Raw genomic sequence first — 18,321 nt, 5'->3', positions numbered from 1 at the left:
ATCCTCCAGGAAGCAAGGGGACTTGGGGAGAACTCCCTCCTGCCCCACCACCCCACTCTGGCCTGCCATACAGCCCCCAAGTTAGAAAGTTTGCCCATGCCTGGGTTAAACCAACTCCCTATAAGGGATATGGATACATACATAAATTGTAATAGCAAAATGTATGGGGACACAACATATCCCATAATCTTCCTTTTCTATTGCTTATTCTACACAGACAGATTTATCATTATGTTTACGCGACACACCTAAGCACTGCACCCAACAACTTAAGGTGTTGTTGTATGTCTTTCGGGCTGTGTGGCCATGTTCCAGAAGCATTCTCTCCTGACGTTTCGCCCACATCTATGGCAGGCATCCTCAGAGGTTGTGAGGTATGGAGAAAACTAAGCAAAGAGGTTAATATATATCTGTGGAAAGTCTAGGGTGAGAGAGGTCAGTGTGAATGTGTAGTTAATCACTTAAATTAACATTGAAAAGCTTATCTGCTGTCTTCTTCCTGCCTCTGGGGCATCCTTTGTTTAGAGTCGTTAACTGCCCTTGGTTGATTCATGTCTGGAAACCCTCTGTTTTCAGAGTATTGCTTTTTATTTACTGTTCTGATTTTTGAGTTTTGTAATACTGGTAGCCAGATTTTGTTCATTTTCATGGTTTCTTCCTTTCTGTTGAAGTTGTCCACATGCTTGTGGATTTCAATGGCTTCTCTGTGTAGTCTGACATGATAGTTGTTAGAATGGTCCAGCATTTTTGTGTTCTCAAATAGTATTCTGTGTCCAGGCTGGTTCATCAAATGCTCTGCTATGGCTGATTTCTCTGGTTGAATTAGTCTGCAGTGCCTTTCATGTTCTTTGACTCTTGTTTGGGCGCTGCGTTTGGTGGTCCCTATGTAGACTTGTCCACAGCTGCATGGTATCCGGTAGACTCCTGCAGAAGAGAGAGGATCCCTCTTGTCCTTCGCTGACCGTAGCATTTGTTGGATTTTCTTCGTGGGTTTGTAGATAGTTTGTAGGTTGTGCTTCTTCATCAGCTTCCCTATGCGGTCAGTAGTTCCCTTGATGTATGGTAAGTACACCTTTCCTCTGGGTGGATCTTTGTCTTGACTCTCATGGCTTGTTCTTGGCCTTGCAGCTCTTCTGATGTCTGTGGTGGAGTATCCATTGGCCTGTAGAGCCCAGTTTAGGTGGTTGAGTTCACCTTGGAGGAGGTGAGGTTCGCAGATTCTTTGTGCACGGTCTGTCAGGGCTTTGATTGTGCTCCTTTTTTGACTTGGGTGATGGTTGGAGTTTTTATGAAGGTATCTATCTGTGTGTGTAGGTTTTCTGTAAACTGTGTGGCCCAATTGTTGATTGGGTTTGCGGATGACCAGAACATCTAGAAATGGCAGTTTTCCTTCCTTTTCTTTTTCCATGGTGAATTGGATGTTTGGGTGGATGCTGTTAAGATGGTCCAGGAACTTGCTGAGTTCTTCCTCTCCATGGCTCCAAATCGTGAAGGTGTCATCCACGTATCTGAACCAAACAGTTGGCTTTTTTGGTGCTGTTTCTAGGGCCTGTTTTTCAAAGTATTCCATATAGAAATTTGCTACTACTGGGCTGAGAGGGCTCCCCATGGCCACTCCATCCTTCTGTTCATAGAATCCAGTGTCCCACTGAAAGTAGCTAGTGGTGAGGCAATGGTGAAACAGGGCTGTGATGTCTTCTGGGAAGTTTTGTTTGATTAGTGTGAGGGTGTCAGCTACTGGGACTTTGGTAAAAAGGGACACCACATCAAAGCTGATCAGGATGTCCTTGGTGCTTAGATTGAGGTTGCTGATCTTTTCTATAAAGTGTGTAGAGTCCTTGATATAATGTGCAGTGAGCCCAATGTGGGTTTGTAGCTGTGTAGCCAGAAATTTTGCCAGGTTGTAAGTCGGCGATCCAATGGCACTTACAATGGGTCTGAGTGGGATGGAGTCCTTGTGGATTTTGGGGAGTCCGTAAAGCCTGGGTGGGAGGGCTTCTGATTTGCACAGCTGTTGGCGTATGTCAAAGTTAATGGAGGAGTTCTTGATTAGAGTGTTCGTTTTTCTGGTGATTTTGTTAGTGGGGTCTTGTTTCAGTTTCTTGTAAATTGTGGGATCTAGAAGTTGTCTGATTTTTTCTTTGTATTGTTTTGTTTCCATGATTACTGTGGCATTCCCCTTGTCAGCTGGAAGAATGATGAAAACTCCAACCATCACCCAAGTCAAAAAAGGAGCACAATCAAAGCCCTGACAGACCGTGCACAAAGAATCTGCGAACCTCACCTCCTCCAAGGTGAACTCAACCACCTAAACTGGGCTCTACAGGCCAATGGATACTCCACCACAGACATCAGAAGAGCTGCAAGGCCAAGAACAAGCCATGAGAGTCAAGACAAAGATCCACCCAGAGGAAAGGTGTACTTACCATACATCAAGGGAACTACTGACCGCATAGGGAAGCTGATGAAGAAGCACAACCTACAAACTATCTACAAACCCACGAAGAAAATCCAACAAATGCTACGGTCAGCGAAGGACAAGAGGGATCCTCTCTCTTCTGCAGGAGTCTACCGGATACCATGCAGCTGTGGACAAGTCTACATAGGGACCACCAAACGCAGCGCCCAAACAAGAGTCAAAGAACATGAAAGGCACTGCAGACTAATTCAACCAGAGAAATCAGCCATAGCAGAGCATTTGATGAACCAGCCTGGACACAGAATACTATTTGAGAACACAAAAATGCTGGACCATTCTAACAACTATCATGTCAGACTACACAGAGAAGCCATTGAAATCCACAAGCATGTGGACAACTTCAACAGAAAGGAAGAAACCATGAAAATGAACAAAATCTGGCTACCAGTATTACAAAACTCAAAAATCAGAACAGTAAATAAAAAGCAATACTCTGAAAACAGAGGGTTTCCAGACATGAATCAACCAAGGGCAGTTAACGACTCTAAACAAAGGATGCCCCAGAGGCAGGAAGAAGACAGCAGATAAGCTTTTCAATGTTAATTTAAGTGATTAACTACACATTCACACTGACCTCTCTCACCCTAGACTTTCCACAGATATATATTAACCTCTTTGCTTAGTTTTCTCCATACCTCACAACCTCTGAGGATGCCTGCCATAGATGTGGGCGAAACGTCAGGAGAGAATGCTTCTGGAACATGGCCACACAGCCCGAAAGACATACAACAACTCTGTGATCCCGGCCATGAAAGCCTTCGACAACACAACTTAAGGTGTCATGACACATAGTTTAGAATGCTCTGTGCTAACTAGAGGCTAGTATTTATTCTGTGAATGACAACAAATAGCATAGGACTGCAGCCAACTTTATTTTAAGAGGGACCCCCTCTGTCACATGTGAGAGATTGTTCATTGGTTTTGAGAAGTACTCATATTTTAAAAGAATACTTTTTGAAACAATGTTAAGCCTGATAGTTTGGAAGAGCTCAAGGAACAAGGGAACAAGGAAAAAGTGACAAGTTATAGGTTTACAGCCAAAGGTTCTCTCGGACTGATTGTAGGGTGTAGAATAGAAAGCTATTTGAGCTCCATCTACACTGCCTATAATCCAATTTCTGAATCCAAATTATTTGCTTTAAACTTGATTATATGAGTTTACACCAGTGGTTCTGAACCTGTGGGTCCCCAGGTGTTTTGGCCTACAACTCCCAGAAATCCCAGCCAGTTTATGAGTTGTTAGGATTTCTGGGAGTTGAAGGCCAAAACATCTGGGGACCCACAGATTGAGAACCATTGATCTACATTGCCATGTAATACAGTTCAAAACAGATAATCTGGATTTAGATCCAGCCTTGGAGATGGGGAAGAAAAGTGATTGCAAATGATGCCCACAACAAACTCCCCAAACTATGTGCATCTTCTAAACTTGCGACAGCAGCAATTTGCACTCATTGCACCACCTGAAAACACTTTAAAAGGACATTCCACCGGCTAAAAACAGGAGTTCCCCAATTTATTAAAAAGTACAGCCTGAGAATGAATTGAAAAGAGCTTTGAGGTAACTTAAGAATGTCATGCAATCATCATCATTTGAATTTGTGGCTGCGGACCTCTTGACTTGTGATACAAGCCTTGTGTGATAATGTCTCCTTACTGCACAACGTCACCCTTCTTCTCCTGATTGGAGATAGTTTGAAAAGGGTTTCTTTTTATTAATACAAAACCTCCATGAATAGCCTTCTTTCCTGCCCCTGTCATGCTACCGTTTGTAGATAATTCCATTCTGTTTTAATATTGACTTTTTTCATTGTTTGTGATTACTGGAAACAAGAAGTTCCCACTCAAGATTTATGGATTACAAAAATAATGGATCTGGCAGAGATGAATAAATTGGCTATGCTTATACAACTGCTAGACCCTCCCAAATTTGAAGAAGAGTGACAGCCTTTTATTGATTTTTTAAAAGAAGAGAAGAAAATAGAAACATTGGGTTTTACATGATAAGAAGAGAGAATCACTATCACAGAGATGTAAGATTAACAAGAAAAGAAAAAAGGGGGAGTTAGTGACAAGAAGAGCAGGATACCCAATGATATCCAAGGGATCTAGAAAAATTAATCTACCAGAAGTAAGAAGACATGAGGCAAAAAAAAAAATAGATATTTAGATTATGAAGAAGGAAGAAGGCAGTGTTAAGGCAGGAAATGTTATCAACTTATCACATTGAGAAATTTACCAGTTGTAGGACACTTCAGCCTCTATTCAAACATGAAGAGACACTGAGCTCATCACGAGTTAAACTACTTCTAGCTGTCATGCATAGCCGTCCCCAGTTGAAAGGAGGCAGAGGTGTCCTGAAACGAAGGAACTCCAACAACTGATTTCATCATATTGAGAAATTTCCACTCTGTAGAACATCTAAGCCTCTTTTCTAGCATGGAGAGACATGGAGCTCATCACATGTTCCAGGGTTGAAAAGAGGCAGAAATGTCCTGGAAGAAGGGAAATCTGAACATGGGCCAGCAGTCATGTTCAGAGCTCCTACCTCTTATTATGGTTTACTCACATCTTTACAATTGAAAAAAAGTTGTGATCAAAGTTTCCTGTCCTGTGCCATTGTCCAACACTTCAGCAGTCTCTTTTCTCCTATGGGGTTCAATGCGATCAATAGGATTCCATGGAAAGCAATGGTTTTAACCTGGATCGCAGACTCTCTTATCCTTTGTGCTTTGATGCAGAACCATAGGATCTCATCAAAAGAAGTGGTTTTAAAGTGGTGTCAGTCTCCTCTAATGTAAGGGGCTTTGGGTAGGGAAAGGGATCTCTTGGTTTTTGGATATTGTTGTTTCTCCTGATTAAAAACATAAAAGTAGTACTGATCTTGTGATGAATGTAAGATAAATGTACTGCCAGCTCTCAAGTTTCCACATGTGAGTGTGATGGGAAGGCTGAACGCGACACTGGACTGCTGATGATATAAGAGGGGCAATTCTCTATGCTAAAAGGACGGTCACCCATGCTTTCCCATCTCAATGTGATGAGGTTGTTAGATTGGGCTTTCTGTTTTCTATTTCTTAACTTTCCTGTCTTTTATATTTCTACATATTCTATACTCATTTTTCTATTATTTTGTTTTAGACTAAAAAAAGAAGTTATTTTCTTCTTCTTTTTCTCCTTTTTTTAACATCATAATACCTTTTTGTATATTAGACGATGGAAGAAGTTGATAATATAAGATATCAAAAAAAGGTCCCTACTTTAGATCTATTGCTGTATACCTTCCTGTTTCTTATATTTTATCAATAAAAATATTTTTTAAAAATACTGATTTTGGGTGGTGAGTGGATGGGCTTTATGTGCCTTTGCTTACCAGTGCAGACTATGTTGATTGTTAGCAGATGAATCACTTTCATCTGCTGGTTATGTTATTGAAGAATGCAGACACCCACATCCAATAAAAGATAAAATTATTCCCAGTAATTTATAGTTTTTCCTAGGACAGAGGACCCTGCAGGATTGAAAACGGCCTCCCTCCTTGAGGTCCATTCAGGACCCCCCAGAAGACTGGCAGCAGTCCCCCAGATTCGATCCCTGGACCCTTTCTTCACAAGAAAGCCAGGCAGATGGCCACAATGTATCCAAAGCATCTCCTTTTGACTCCTGCCACTCTGTTTCCCTTTCCTTTAGCAACTATGTATCTCTCCTCACTTCTCCCTCTCAGTTTATTATTATTATTATTATTATTATTATTATTATTATTATTATTATTATTATCTATCTTATTCTCTTTTCTGCAAGCCTGCGCATGAGTGAAGGAGCCAAAACATAACAAATACCACCAATGGCCCTTCCAGCTGCTGCTTCGCTGTGACAAAACCCCTCTTACTCACCCCTTTCTCTCCCCCTCTATGAATGATTAGCACAAAGCAACACGCCAAGTCTATTTTCTATTTCTACGTTTTCACTATTTTTTTTATTATCATTGCTATAAAAGGTACATGAATCCATGAACTCTAGTAACCTCTTCTGAGTCATTCCAGATTCCACCTTCTGTGCCTAGCATGGGAACCTGAGATGGGACATGATCTCTGCGACAAAAGACCTTCCTGGACCTTATAGGGATTCTGATGTTAGTTCCTCTTTGGAGATATCTGCCACCCCACAAGACAAAGGTGAAACTGTGATCACTGTAAATACATCTTGGGGACTCCTTTTTTGTCTCTTGGCATGGGGCGATGCCTGGGACAACAACTCCCATTGTGGACAGTGACATCTACATAATCCTGTCAAGTAGGCTCTTGGACATCCCTTTGTTCACCACATTCCACCATTGTACACCTAGAGGCAAGTACAGCCCTTGGAGCTCTCTCCCTCCCTCGGACCACCTCTCCAAGACCATTGAGAGCCTTGGAGCTTCCCTGTTCAGCGGGGAGGAGATCTCTGGCTGCATCATCAGTGATCCCACCAATCAGAGCAGAAGCCGGCTTGGTCCCACCTCTCAGCCAATCAGAGATCAAGGGGGCAGTGACCGGCTTATCAGAGTGGCCAAAAAGGGAGAGGGAGGGAAATTTCAAGATTAGACCATAGTGGTGAATGGAAACGTATGTTTATTAAAATGTCTGTTTTGCAAACATGGTTTACACTTTGTACTTTGGAGCACCTGTGCTGTAGAATGTCCTTTTTGCACAAATTGAATAAAGACTCTGTTGTTTGCCTTCTTTCTAGTAAGACTCTCTGTTCCTGATTGCTGATTCGTTTTCCTCCATGGTTAGCAAAGCTTGCCAGGCATCCCTCGCTTTCCATGGGACATCCTCCAAATTTCAGCATCAGTTATCCCTCTACTAGTCTGTCCCAAAGCAGAACGTTCTTCCCCTTTACATTTTAAAAACCTTTTAAAATGTAAGATTTCTTTTAATTTAGGGTCCTGCTTTAGGGAAAAGGTGGCATTCTTCCTCACTAATAACTTTTGCCATCTCTGACAACCAGGGAAGTCATGCTCCCCCTCTATTCTGCCTTGGTCAGACCACACCTGGAATACTGTGTCCAATTCTGGGCACTGCAATTGAAGGGAGATGTTGACAAGCTGGAAAGCGTCCAGAGGAGGGCAAGTAAAATTATCAAGGGCCTGGAGAACAAGCCCTATGAGGAGCGGCTTAACGAACTGGGCATGATTAGCCTGCAGAAGAGAAGGCTGAGAGGAGACATGATAGCCATGTACAAATACATGAGGGGAAGTCATAGGGAGGAGGGAGCAAGCTTGTTTTCTGCTGCCCTGCAGACTAGGATACGGAACAATGGCTTCAAACTACAGGAAAGGAGATTCCACCTGAACATCAGGAAGAACTTCCTGACTGTGAGAGCTGTTCGACAGTGGAACTCTCTGCCTCGGACTGTGGTGGAGGCTCCTTCTTTGGAGGCTTTTAAGCAGAGGCTGGATGGCCATCTGTCGGGGGTGCTTTGAATGCGATTTCATGCTTCTTGGCAGGGGGTTGGACTGGATGGCCCATGAGGTCTCTTCCAACTCTACTATTCTATGATTCTATAACCACACTCCAACATTGTTTGACCACACATGTCCCAGTTTTCCGTAGTGAACTGTTAGAGGTACGATCCGTATGGCAATAAATAAACAACCAGGAGAAGTGACTCCATAGCTCAATATGCCTTTTTACTCTAATGTCAAGTATTCAGCTGGGCAAAGAGCTGACCTTTCCCCTGTTGCTCCCAGCCTCTGTCTTTCAACTCGAGCTCTGATTATATGAACAAAGTTCTTCAGGCAGGGCTGTGATAGCAGGAACTATAAAGATAGTCTCTCCCAGTACTTCCTCTCTCTGAAACCAGTGATAAGTAAGCAAAGTAATATTTTTAAAAATCTAAGGGGCTGTCAGTGCTGAAGAAGAGAAATGATATCAATGAAAGCTCATGCTAGAAATACACCAACCAGCCTCAAAGGTGCTGCTGGGTTCCTTTATACCCTCTTATGCTGAAGCAGGCTCACAGTGTTCTCTTTGGGTATTAATCTAGAATTCACTACCTTAGTTGGCTTTGAAAAGGGATTAGACAAATGCATGGAAAAGTAGTATATTATCTACATGATAGGAAACTGAAATAGCCCTCATCAGAGGCAGAGCACTTCTGAATACCAGAGGCTGCAGCAGAGGTGTGTGTGTGTCACAGCTGCCTTGTTATTATCATTGTGTGCCTTCAAGTTGTTTCCAACCTGTGGTGATCCCAATGTGACCCTATCATGGGGTTTTCTTGGCAATATTTGTTTAGAAAAAGCTTGACATTGCCTTCCTATGAGGCTTTTTTTTTTATGTCAGGAGCAACCGGAGTTGCTTCTGGAGTGTGAGAATTGGCCGTCTGCAAGGACGTTGCCCAGAGGACTCCCGGATGTTTTGATGTTTTACTATCCTTGTGGGAGGCTTCTCTCATGTCCCCGCATGGAGCTGGAGCTGAAAGAGGAAGCTCATCCACGCTCTCCCCAGGTGGGATTCGAACCTGGCAGTTTTCAGGTCAGCAACCCAACCTTCAAGTCATGAGGCTTTTATCCCCTAGGCCACCGGAGGCTCCTATGTCCTATGAGGCTAAAACAATATGACTTGCCCAAGATCACCCAGTGGGTTTTGTAGCGAAACAGGGATTTGAACCCTGGTCTTCAGAATTGTAGTCTAGTGCTCAAAACCCAACACCACACTGGCTCTTGCAGTTACCTTAATGCTACTCAAAAGTATTGTGGGAAACAAGATTTTGGAAAAAATGGAACATTGTTTTGGAAAAAATGGACCATTGCATAAGGTACAGTGCATCTTATGCAAACATAGGATATTATTTTACTCTCATCCTCTACAATGTAATCTGTACTTTAAATATATCAAAACCAAGATTGGTGGAGAAGGGATGTACACTATAAATGGGTGGGTAAGAGATATTACAAGCCTGCAAGACCTTGAAAAAAGATCAGAGATGGCCTGAAAGAGATGATACGGTTCTCAATGAGGTACCGTACATCACATCCTTCACCTCATCTCTCGTCTTTGTCCAAGGAAACTTTAATATTATGGCAAACACTGATATGATCAAAGCATCTCAGTGTCTCTTTTCTCTAAATAGCCCATAGTCTTATCTATCAGGACTAATAACATGCATCATTTTGGGGGGGGGGGGGCAAGATACAAAATGAAAGAGGTATATTATACACACTATTCCGGTAAAAATATCATCATTAAGCAACAAACAACACACTTACAAAAATAATAGTACTACAAAGGAGAGATCCAGAGAGTAAATTACAGCAAAAACAATAACTTACTAAAGAAAGTCAAAATGTGAATTACATTGAGATAACACAACTATACTACACTGTGCAATAAAACTATTTTTTAAATAAAACAAATGAATTACATGATTTTAAATGAGCCAAGAAAGTAAAAGGTGTTTTCTTGAAACCCAAAGGACATTACGGAGGATGCCAGATGGGGATATTTCATAGCTGGTGGAGCACAACTTCCCTGAATGTGGAAGTGGGGTTTTTTTGTTTGTTTGTTTGGATATCAACTTCCCAAAACTCCGCACTAGGGAGACCATAAAGGATTTTGGACACTGCAGTCCAAAATATAAGATGTTTATAACTCATTCTACTTATTCTCCTGATTATCCTCTACTTGGAGTAAGACATCCACTATAACTATTACTTACTTATATTAGTATAATATAATACTATACTATATTAGTATAATAATATAATATATATATATTACTGTATTATACTATAAGTATAAGTAAGTAAAAGTTTTCCCCCTGACATTAAGTCTAGTTGTGTCCGACTCTGGAGGTTGGTGCTCATCTCTATTTCTAAGCCAAAGAGCTGGAGTTGTCCATAGACACCTCCAAGGTCATGTGGAGCGATACCTATCGATCTACTCACATTTGTATATTTTCAAACTGCTGAGTTGGCAGAAGCTGGGGCTAACAGCAGGAGCTCACCCCATTCTCTGTATTCGAACTGTCAACCTCTCAGTCAGCAAATTCAGCAGCTCAGCAGTTTAACCCGCTATGCCACTGGGGGCTCCATATAATAAACAATATTATTAGTTAATAATAACAACAATATAGATTTTGAGGCACAGAACTCCAAGGAACTCAAGAAGTGTGCAGGAAATAACTCATTGTATTTATGTCATAATTCTCTCTTCAGGTGTTATGTTTCAGCTGAGATAGAACTGTTTTACCAACAATATCAAATTTGTATAAGAAAACATTAACATACTTTCTATGCAAAGGCACAAATGTTTTGCTTTAAAACTGTAGAAAAATTGCAAAGATTTTTCCAAATGTTCTACCTCTCCATTCTGCCCACAGACACCCATTTTTCTCCTTTCTCCTATAATTCCCTACATTTAAAACAATTATACACACAGAGTTGGAAAATTCCTCCTGTTGATGCTTTTAGACCAGCTAAACTCAGCATGCTGTCTTATTAAAACACCCAACTAATTAGCAGTTGAAGCAGCTTGAATAAACTATGACGTACAATTACAGTGGCTATTTGAACAGATGCAGCAGCACCTGTACTTGCATGAATGAACTCACAAACACACAGACCATCCAATAAGGAGGCAAAAACACATATGTATTTACAAGAACTATGCTAACTTAAAACCAAATGACCCTTTCATCTCTCTGCTTAAAAAAAAATAATAATTTCCGAAACTTGTAGATTCTCAGTTAACCAGCACCCATGGGGATTGGTAGGTGCCAGATAAATATAGTTCCTGGTTACTTGAGAGTTTCTTTTAAAATAAGCCTAATTGTAAAGGTATTGTGTCCGAATCTAAGGGTTGGTGCTCATCTCCATTTTTAAAACGAAGAGCCGGCGTTGTCCATAGACATCTCTAAGGTCATGTGCCCAGCATGACTGTATGGAGCGTCGTTACCTTCCCGCAGAAATGATACCTATTGATTTACTCACATTTGAATGTTTTCGAACTGCTAGGTTGGCAGAAGCTGGGGCTAACAGCAGGAGCTCACTCCACTCCCTTTTGGTCAGCAAGTTCAGCAGCTCAACGGAATAATCCGCTGTGCCACCAGGGACTCCTATCCTAACGAATACTTATACCCTATACTATAACAAACCATAAATTCTGTATTGATTTGATATTAATATTTAATATTAATGTGATATTTTTTTGAGATCTGTCTCCCAGAGCCATTTGGATGGGACAGCATGGAAAGCCAATGCAATCTGATGTTTAAGGTACTTTTCTAAGACTAGGAAAACCTGGGTTTAAATCCTCACACTGCCAGTTTTCAGAAAAAGACATCCAAATGTCTCTGCTGCTGACCAAAGTGAGTGGGCCTCAATATGGGGCAGATTGTCCTTCCGTGTCAGACTGCATGGTGCAGCTATGAATGTAAACAGTTCTGAATGCAGCAATTGAATGGTTTGTAATTCATGGCTGGGAAACCAAATCACCGTAGCAACCTCAGTTGCCGTTCCCGAAAATGAATATTATTTGAAGAAGGGAGATGGGGAGGATATCGGAGGGAAGAGAACAAAAAAGCAGATATTTTGACACAGTATTGTTTACAGCAGCAACAAAAAGCTATTTGCTTTCCAATATTTTTGTTTCATGAGCGTGTACTCACTAGACTATTAAACGTTCTAAGAAAGGCTTAGCGTTATGGTTGAAAATGATGTTCTTCGTCAGAAAGGGTCATCTCGGGGCACAACAAATCCCGGGGAGATGCTTTCTACTCAGGCACTTGGGTGAAGCCGAAACGCATTAACAAGAAAACACAGATGGGGTGCGGAGAGGGACACGGTCTGTCACGTAGCCTCGTTCTTTCACAAATGTAGATGTGTTCCCTGCCAAACACACCAGGGAGCTCAGCTCAGCTTCTTACTAGAAAGTGAATGGATGCTTAGGTTTTCAGGCAGTCCCCAAGTTACGGACAAGTTAGGTTCCATAAGCTGAATTTGTATCTAAGTCGGAACAGGTACATATTAACGTCTAATTCCAGCCAAAATATATATACACATTAGCTTTGGATAGCATAGGGAAGAGTAAACTGTGGTGTTTGTTTTGCTGCCTGTAGCCCTGTTCAGACGATTTCACCTCACTGGACTTCATCATACTGACCAAATCAAGCATCCCAAGATGCTTCCAGCCTGCTTTGGGGATTGAGCCCTACACCTGCCATCACACAATGCCAGCACACTTCTGATGGTCTGCGTGATGCATCGCTGTGCCAGAGCATCGCATGGGGTGACAGAATCGTCCCTCACACCTGCTGCTTTGCTATGCTAAGGTCATAAGTGATGACTGGAATTTGAAAAATGTGGCTTGTTGTGGGAACAAGGACTGGTGAGAAATCTTCAGTGGAGACAACTTTTTCCCATGATAACTTTCAGGAGAGATTTTCCCTTCCGAGAGATGGATTTCTCTGACTTCCTGTTGTCTTACCCCCTGTTATTAACTATGTAAAGGTAAAGGTTTCCCCTGATGTTAAGTCCAGTCATGTCTGACTCTGGAGGTTGGTGCTCATCTCCATTTCTAAGCCGAAGAGCCGGAGTTGCCCGTAGACACCTCCAAGGTCATGTGGCCGGCATGACTGCATGGAGCGCCATTACCTTCCCGCCGGAGCGGTACCTATTGATCTACTCACATTGGCATGTTTTCGAACTGCTAGGTTGGCAGGAGCTGGAGCTAACAGCGGCCACTCACGCTGCTCCCGGGGTTTGAACCTGGGACCTTTCGGTCTCCAGCTCAGTGCTTTAACGCACTTCGCCACCGGGTGTAAATTGGATGTTTGTAATCTTGGGACTATCTGTACACTCTGCTCAATATACTCACAAGACCAGTATCCACACCTACAGCTAACAAAATTAGCTCTCTTTAGGAATTTTCTAGGTCTTCCAGACAATTCTATGTATCCTTCAGCCAAAGGTTGACACCCTATGCCTCTTTAGGAATTTTCTACATTCTGCAAAATGATTCTATGGTAATTTATGGTGAGTTTTCTATTATTCATAGTTTCTTGTTTCCATGCTAAGTTCAGGAACATATCCCCCAAGGTTATAGGGATTGTACTGTAAATAGAAAACAGAGGCAAGAAAAGATTATAATTCCTGGTCCCATTCCTGCCTTAGGATGATTGTTAGTTAACTGCCCAGGAAGTTTTCTTATTGCTTCATCAATGGAAACTGATTGTGTGGCAATGGATACCTGGAAATTTACAATACAGCACCTCCTGTGTTTAAATGATATGTTTTAAACTGTGTTTAAATGAGGTTATATAGAGCAGTGGTTCCCAACCTTTGGTTTTCCAGTTATTTTTGACTTCAACTGTCAGAAATCCCAGCCAACTTACCAGCTGTTAGGAACTATGGGAGCTGAAGTCCAAAACACCTGGAGGACCAGAAGTTGGGAACCACTGCTATAGAGGCCTCTGCCACTAGACTTTTGAGTTCATGCTAGCATCATGGCCAAACTTCGCAGCTGTCCAGTATAGAGAAAGAGTCAATTGGCATTAGAAACCTTGTTTTGTTGTGACCTTCTCAATGGTGGCCCTGTAGCTATGGAACTCCTTTACTGGGGAGGAATGGGAGTTGTACTGTATAAGATTTCTTAAGAAAGCACAGCATTCAGTTACATTGCAGTAACAGGTGGAGTTGAGTTCCCTGGAAGGTTTGGCAGAGTACAATTCTACATTTGTAAATGAACCAGGCCCATCTCCTGCACCCCCTCCTTCTTAAAATCATAAAATCATATAGTGGCACGAGACCACAAAGGCCATCCAGTCCAACCCCCTGCCGTGCAGGAATACATAACCAAGGCAACTCAACAGAACATGTCAGATGGGCAAAATTGCCCATCCTATGACACTATGACACTTCAGAGACAAAGCCCACTGGATCCCATCACATGAAGTCCAGAGTTTCTGCAACAGAAGAAAATAAGTCTGCTCCCCCCTCAATATTTTCAAATACTTAATCATGGCTGTCATGTCACCCTTCAACCTTTTGTTCTCTGAGCTAAACAACCAGCTCCCTCAGCCATTCCCCTTAGGGCTTGGCTTCCAAACCTGTGATCATGATAGTCACCCTTCTCTGGACACATTCCAGCTTGTCAATATCCCTCTTGAATTGTGGTGCTCAGAACTGGACACACTGTTATTCCAGCTGAGATCTGACCAAAGCAGAATAGAGTTGGACTATGGCTTCCCTTGATTTAGACCAGGGGTCCTCAAACTTATATATATATTACATTATTACCATAGCACAATATTAGTAAATGAAAGAACAATACAATATTTAAAAATAAAAACAGTTTTAACTAACATACTGTAAATCTTTCAGGATTTCAATGGGAAGTGTGAGCCTGCTTCTGGCCAATGAGATAGTCAAGTTAAATAGGGTTTTTGTTGTTGTGTGCCTTCAAGTCATTTCAGACTTTGGGTGAGCCTAAGTCTAAAACTGAGGGTGGGGGCCAGGTAAATGACCTTGGAGGGCCGCATCCGGCCCCCGGGCCTTAGTTTGGGGACCCCTGATTTAGACACTATATACCCATTGATGCAGCCTAGAATTTCATTGGCTTTTTAAATCTTTCAACTAAAACTACATCACTTTAGCTAACTTTCTTGATGTGCTTTTTAAGAAACTAAGAAACTATAAAAACATCTGTCCTGGAATAGAAATAAAGTTTATTTTTGTACTGGAGTTCAATGGTTTTCAAAACGTATCATGTGAACAAGTACTCACTTTAATGTCTTTCTAACCAACGTGCAGGAGCCGTCTCAGGCAGCAGATTGCAAATATCACAGAAGGGTGAAAAATTGTTTATTATTAAATTTGTTATTGTTATAATACTGTTGTCAGGGAGGGGCAGAAGTACTTTAGGGATTTTCTGTCTTGTATGTCAAAATAATGTGTTATATACCTTGTTTTAGGCACATAATAGCAAAAACAATTGATGTGTTGGATATTAATTGCTGCTTTTTCTCAAGAAGCAAAACTGCTTGCCCCAAGGCTAAATGCTTTCTTCAAAAGATCAAAAAGAGACACTGAAAATAGATCTAGGGTTGTGTGTGTGCATATATGTAAGCAACCTGACACAACAAAACCTGCATGATTAAGCTGACTACAGCTATTAGATTTCTAGTCTTTTCCCAGACTAATCTTTTCCCAGGATTTTTTTTTTGGCATTGGTTGTTGCAACTTATCATGCTTACCATATTTGTCAATGAATGTGATGATTGAACAAAGACCGACACAACCTGAAAGAAATAAAGGAAGTTAAGAATATGGTCCTATGAGCTGCTAGACTTATTGACAATAATTTTTTTTAAAAAAGAAATCAAGCACCTCATTGCTGTCAAAAAGGATAACATCGCGGGCACATGGAACACGATCTTGGTCCCAATTGGAGATATGTTCGAAGTTGGTGTTTGGAATCCATTGTTTGTAAACAGCACTGGAAATTCCTAAAAAGGTAAAATGTAGAATGTAATGTCAATGAATTTGGCCTTGGATGATGTAACTTTTAGCAAAAGGATATTCCTGATTCCATTATTCTTCTCAATGAATCACTATACTTAACAGTATTAGTCCTTGCTATTTTCTTTTATGGAGCTGTGGTGGTGCAATGGGTTAAACCAGGGGTCCCCAAACTTTTTAAGCAGAGGGCCGGTCCACAATCCTTCAGACTGTTGAGGGGCCGAATTATCATTTGAAAAAAAAATACAAACGAATTCCTATACATGTCTTATTTGTAGTGCAACAGCAACAACAACAACGAAAGAACAATACAATATTTAAAAATGAAAACAATTTTAACCAACATAAACCTATTAGGATTTCAATGGAAAGTGTGGGCCTGCTACTGGCCAATGAGATAGTCAAATTAATTAGGATTGTTGTTGTTGTTGTGTGCCTTCAAGTCATGTCAGACTTTGGTTGAGCCTAAGTCTAAAATTATTTATTTATTTACTGCATTTATTTACTACATTTATATCCCGCCCTTCTCACCCCGAAGGGGACTCAGAGCAGCTGTATGTACATATTATATTATATTATTAGCATAACACAATATTAGCATTATATATTACTATATTGAACTATACCACTATACTATTATATAATATGTAATATATAACATATAATTAATATTATTATATGGTATTACTATTAGTATTATATTGTATAACATAAGATTATTATCAATATTATATGTATATACAATATATTATATTATTAAAACTTATATAAAAATATTATATTATAAAACTGAGGGCGGGGGCCAGGTAAATGACCTTGGAGGGCCGCATCCGGCCCCCGGGCCTTAGTTTGGGGACCCCTGGGTTAAACCCTTGTGCCAGCTGAACTGCTGACCTGAAAATCTAAAGATCAGTAGTTCATATCCGCGAGATGTGGTGAGCTCTCATCTGTCAGCCCCAGCTTCCCATGCAGGGACATGAGAAAAACTTCTCACAGGATGCTAACACATCCGGGCATCCCCTGGGCAATGTCTCTGTAAGATGGCCAATTCTCTCACACCAGAAGCAACTTGCAGTATATTCTCAATTCACTTCTGACACAACATTTTTTTCTCTTATTCTCAATATATTTTCTTTGCTAGCCTAAACAAAACTGTCCATACATTTGAATTTTCACTAAATGTCTGAAAATACTACTTCAGTGATTCTTGCCCCAGTAACAGATATCGTCAATGGAAATATCAGCATTTACCACTTCCTATACATTATGATGTACTACACTTTTCAACATAATACTTTCTGATTACAGCACTTTATGGCAGAATACTTTGTTCAAACAGTGTCACTGAAGGTCTCTTTCATTGCCTTCAAGCAAAAGCCAATGCTTTTCAAAGATACCTGAGAGGTATGCTCAGGTGAAAGTGCTTTATAAGTGCAATAAGTGGACCTGTTAGTACCATGGACTTTATTCATTATTTACTTTATTCATTTATATCCCCCTTTCCCCTGATAGTACGACCCAAGGTGGATAACAGCATGCTAAAACCAAACAAATTAAAAACAATGCACAGCCAATAAAAATATAAATAAAATATTTACTAAGTTAAAATAGTAATAATTAAAATATTAAAATGCATTAAAATTAATTATACAAACCCACAGGAAATATAATACTTTCACTGCACAGCATTAAAAGCCCAATCTTCCTCAGCATGTAAAAGCCTTGTGGTACAAAAATGTTTTGGTCTGCTACTGGAAGAAGAGGAAGGCTGGGGCCATCCTGGCCTCACTGAGCAGAGAAGGTCTTGGAGTAGTGGTCACCAAGAAGGCCCTCTCCCTTGTTGCCACCAGTGGGACTGAGAAGGTGGTGGGACAGAGGGAAGAACTTCTCCAGAAGATCTTAGCAGTAGTTCTCAACCTGTGGGTCCTCAGATGTTTTGGCCTTCCACTTCCGGAAATCCTAACAGCTGGTAAACTGGCTGGGATTTCTGGTAATTGTAGGCTAAAACACCTGGGGACCCATAGATTGAGAACCACTGTCTTAGAGCTGTAACGTGTCCGTAAGACAACACAGCACCTACCTCCTTCTTGGTGTTAGCCAGAACATAATCGCACCAAGGGTGATGATAGGGGGGAAGGGAAGGCTATTGACCAAATTGCCAAGGAGAAGGTAGTTGTGTCGCTCCTGGACACTACTGTGATATCATCATCATCATCATCATCATCATCATCATCATCATCATCATGTAATTACTTATTAATCGCCCTCCATCCAAGATGCTCTAGGCGATTTACAAGCTAAATTGTAAAGGATAAAAATACATACATACAAATATTGATAA

General features: G+C 41.1%; 1 protein-coding gene across 3 annotated transcripts in view; it reads right to left on the bottom strand.

Annotated features, from left to right (window-relative positions):
* amn (amnion associated transmembrane protein) overlaps positions 1–18,321 on the bottom strand; it is a 129,796-nt gene that overhangs the window by 96,962 nt on the left and 14,513 nt on the right. For all 3 annotated transcript variants that reach the window (XM_062968510.1, XM_008115746.3, XM_062968511.1), the window contains exons 2-3: positions 15,849–15,967; positions 15,716–15,760 (exon numbers count right to left, since the gene is read on the bottom strand). In XM_062968510.1, the coding sequence (XP_062824580.1) occupies positions 15,716–15,760; positions 15,849–15,967 (164 nt within the window). The remainder of the gene's footprint in view (positions 1–15,715; positions 15,761–15,848; positions 15,968–18,321) is intronic.

Source organism: Anolis carolinensis, chromosome 1 (assembly GCF_035594765.1).
Source record: "Anolis carolinensis isolate JA03-04 chromosome 1, rAnoCar3.1.pri, whole genome shotgun sequence".
NCBI lineage: Eukaryota > Metazoa > Chordata > Lepidosauria > Squamata > Dactyloidae > Anolis > Anolis carolinensis.
Note: the sequence above shows the minus strand (reverse complement) of the source record. Positions and strands in the feature narration are given on the sequence as shown.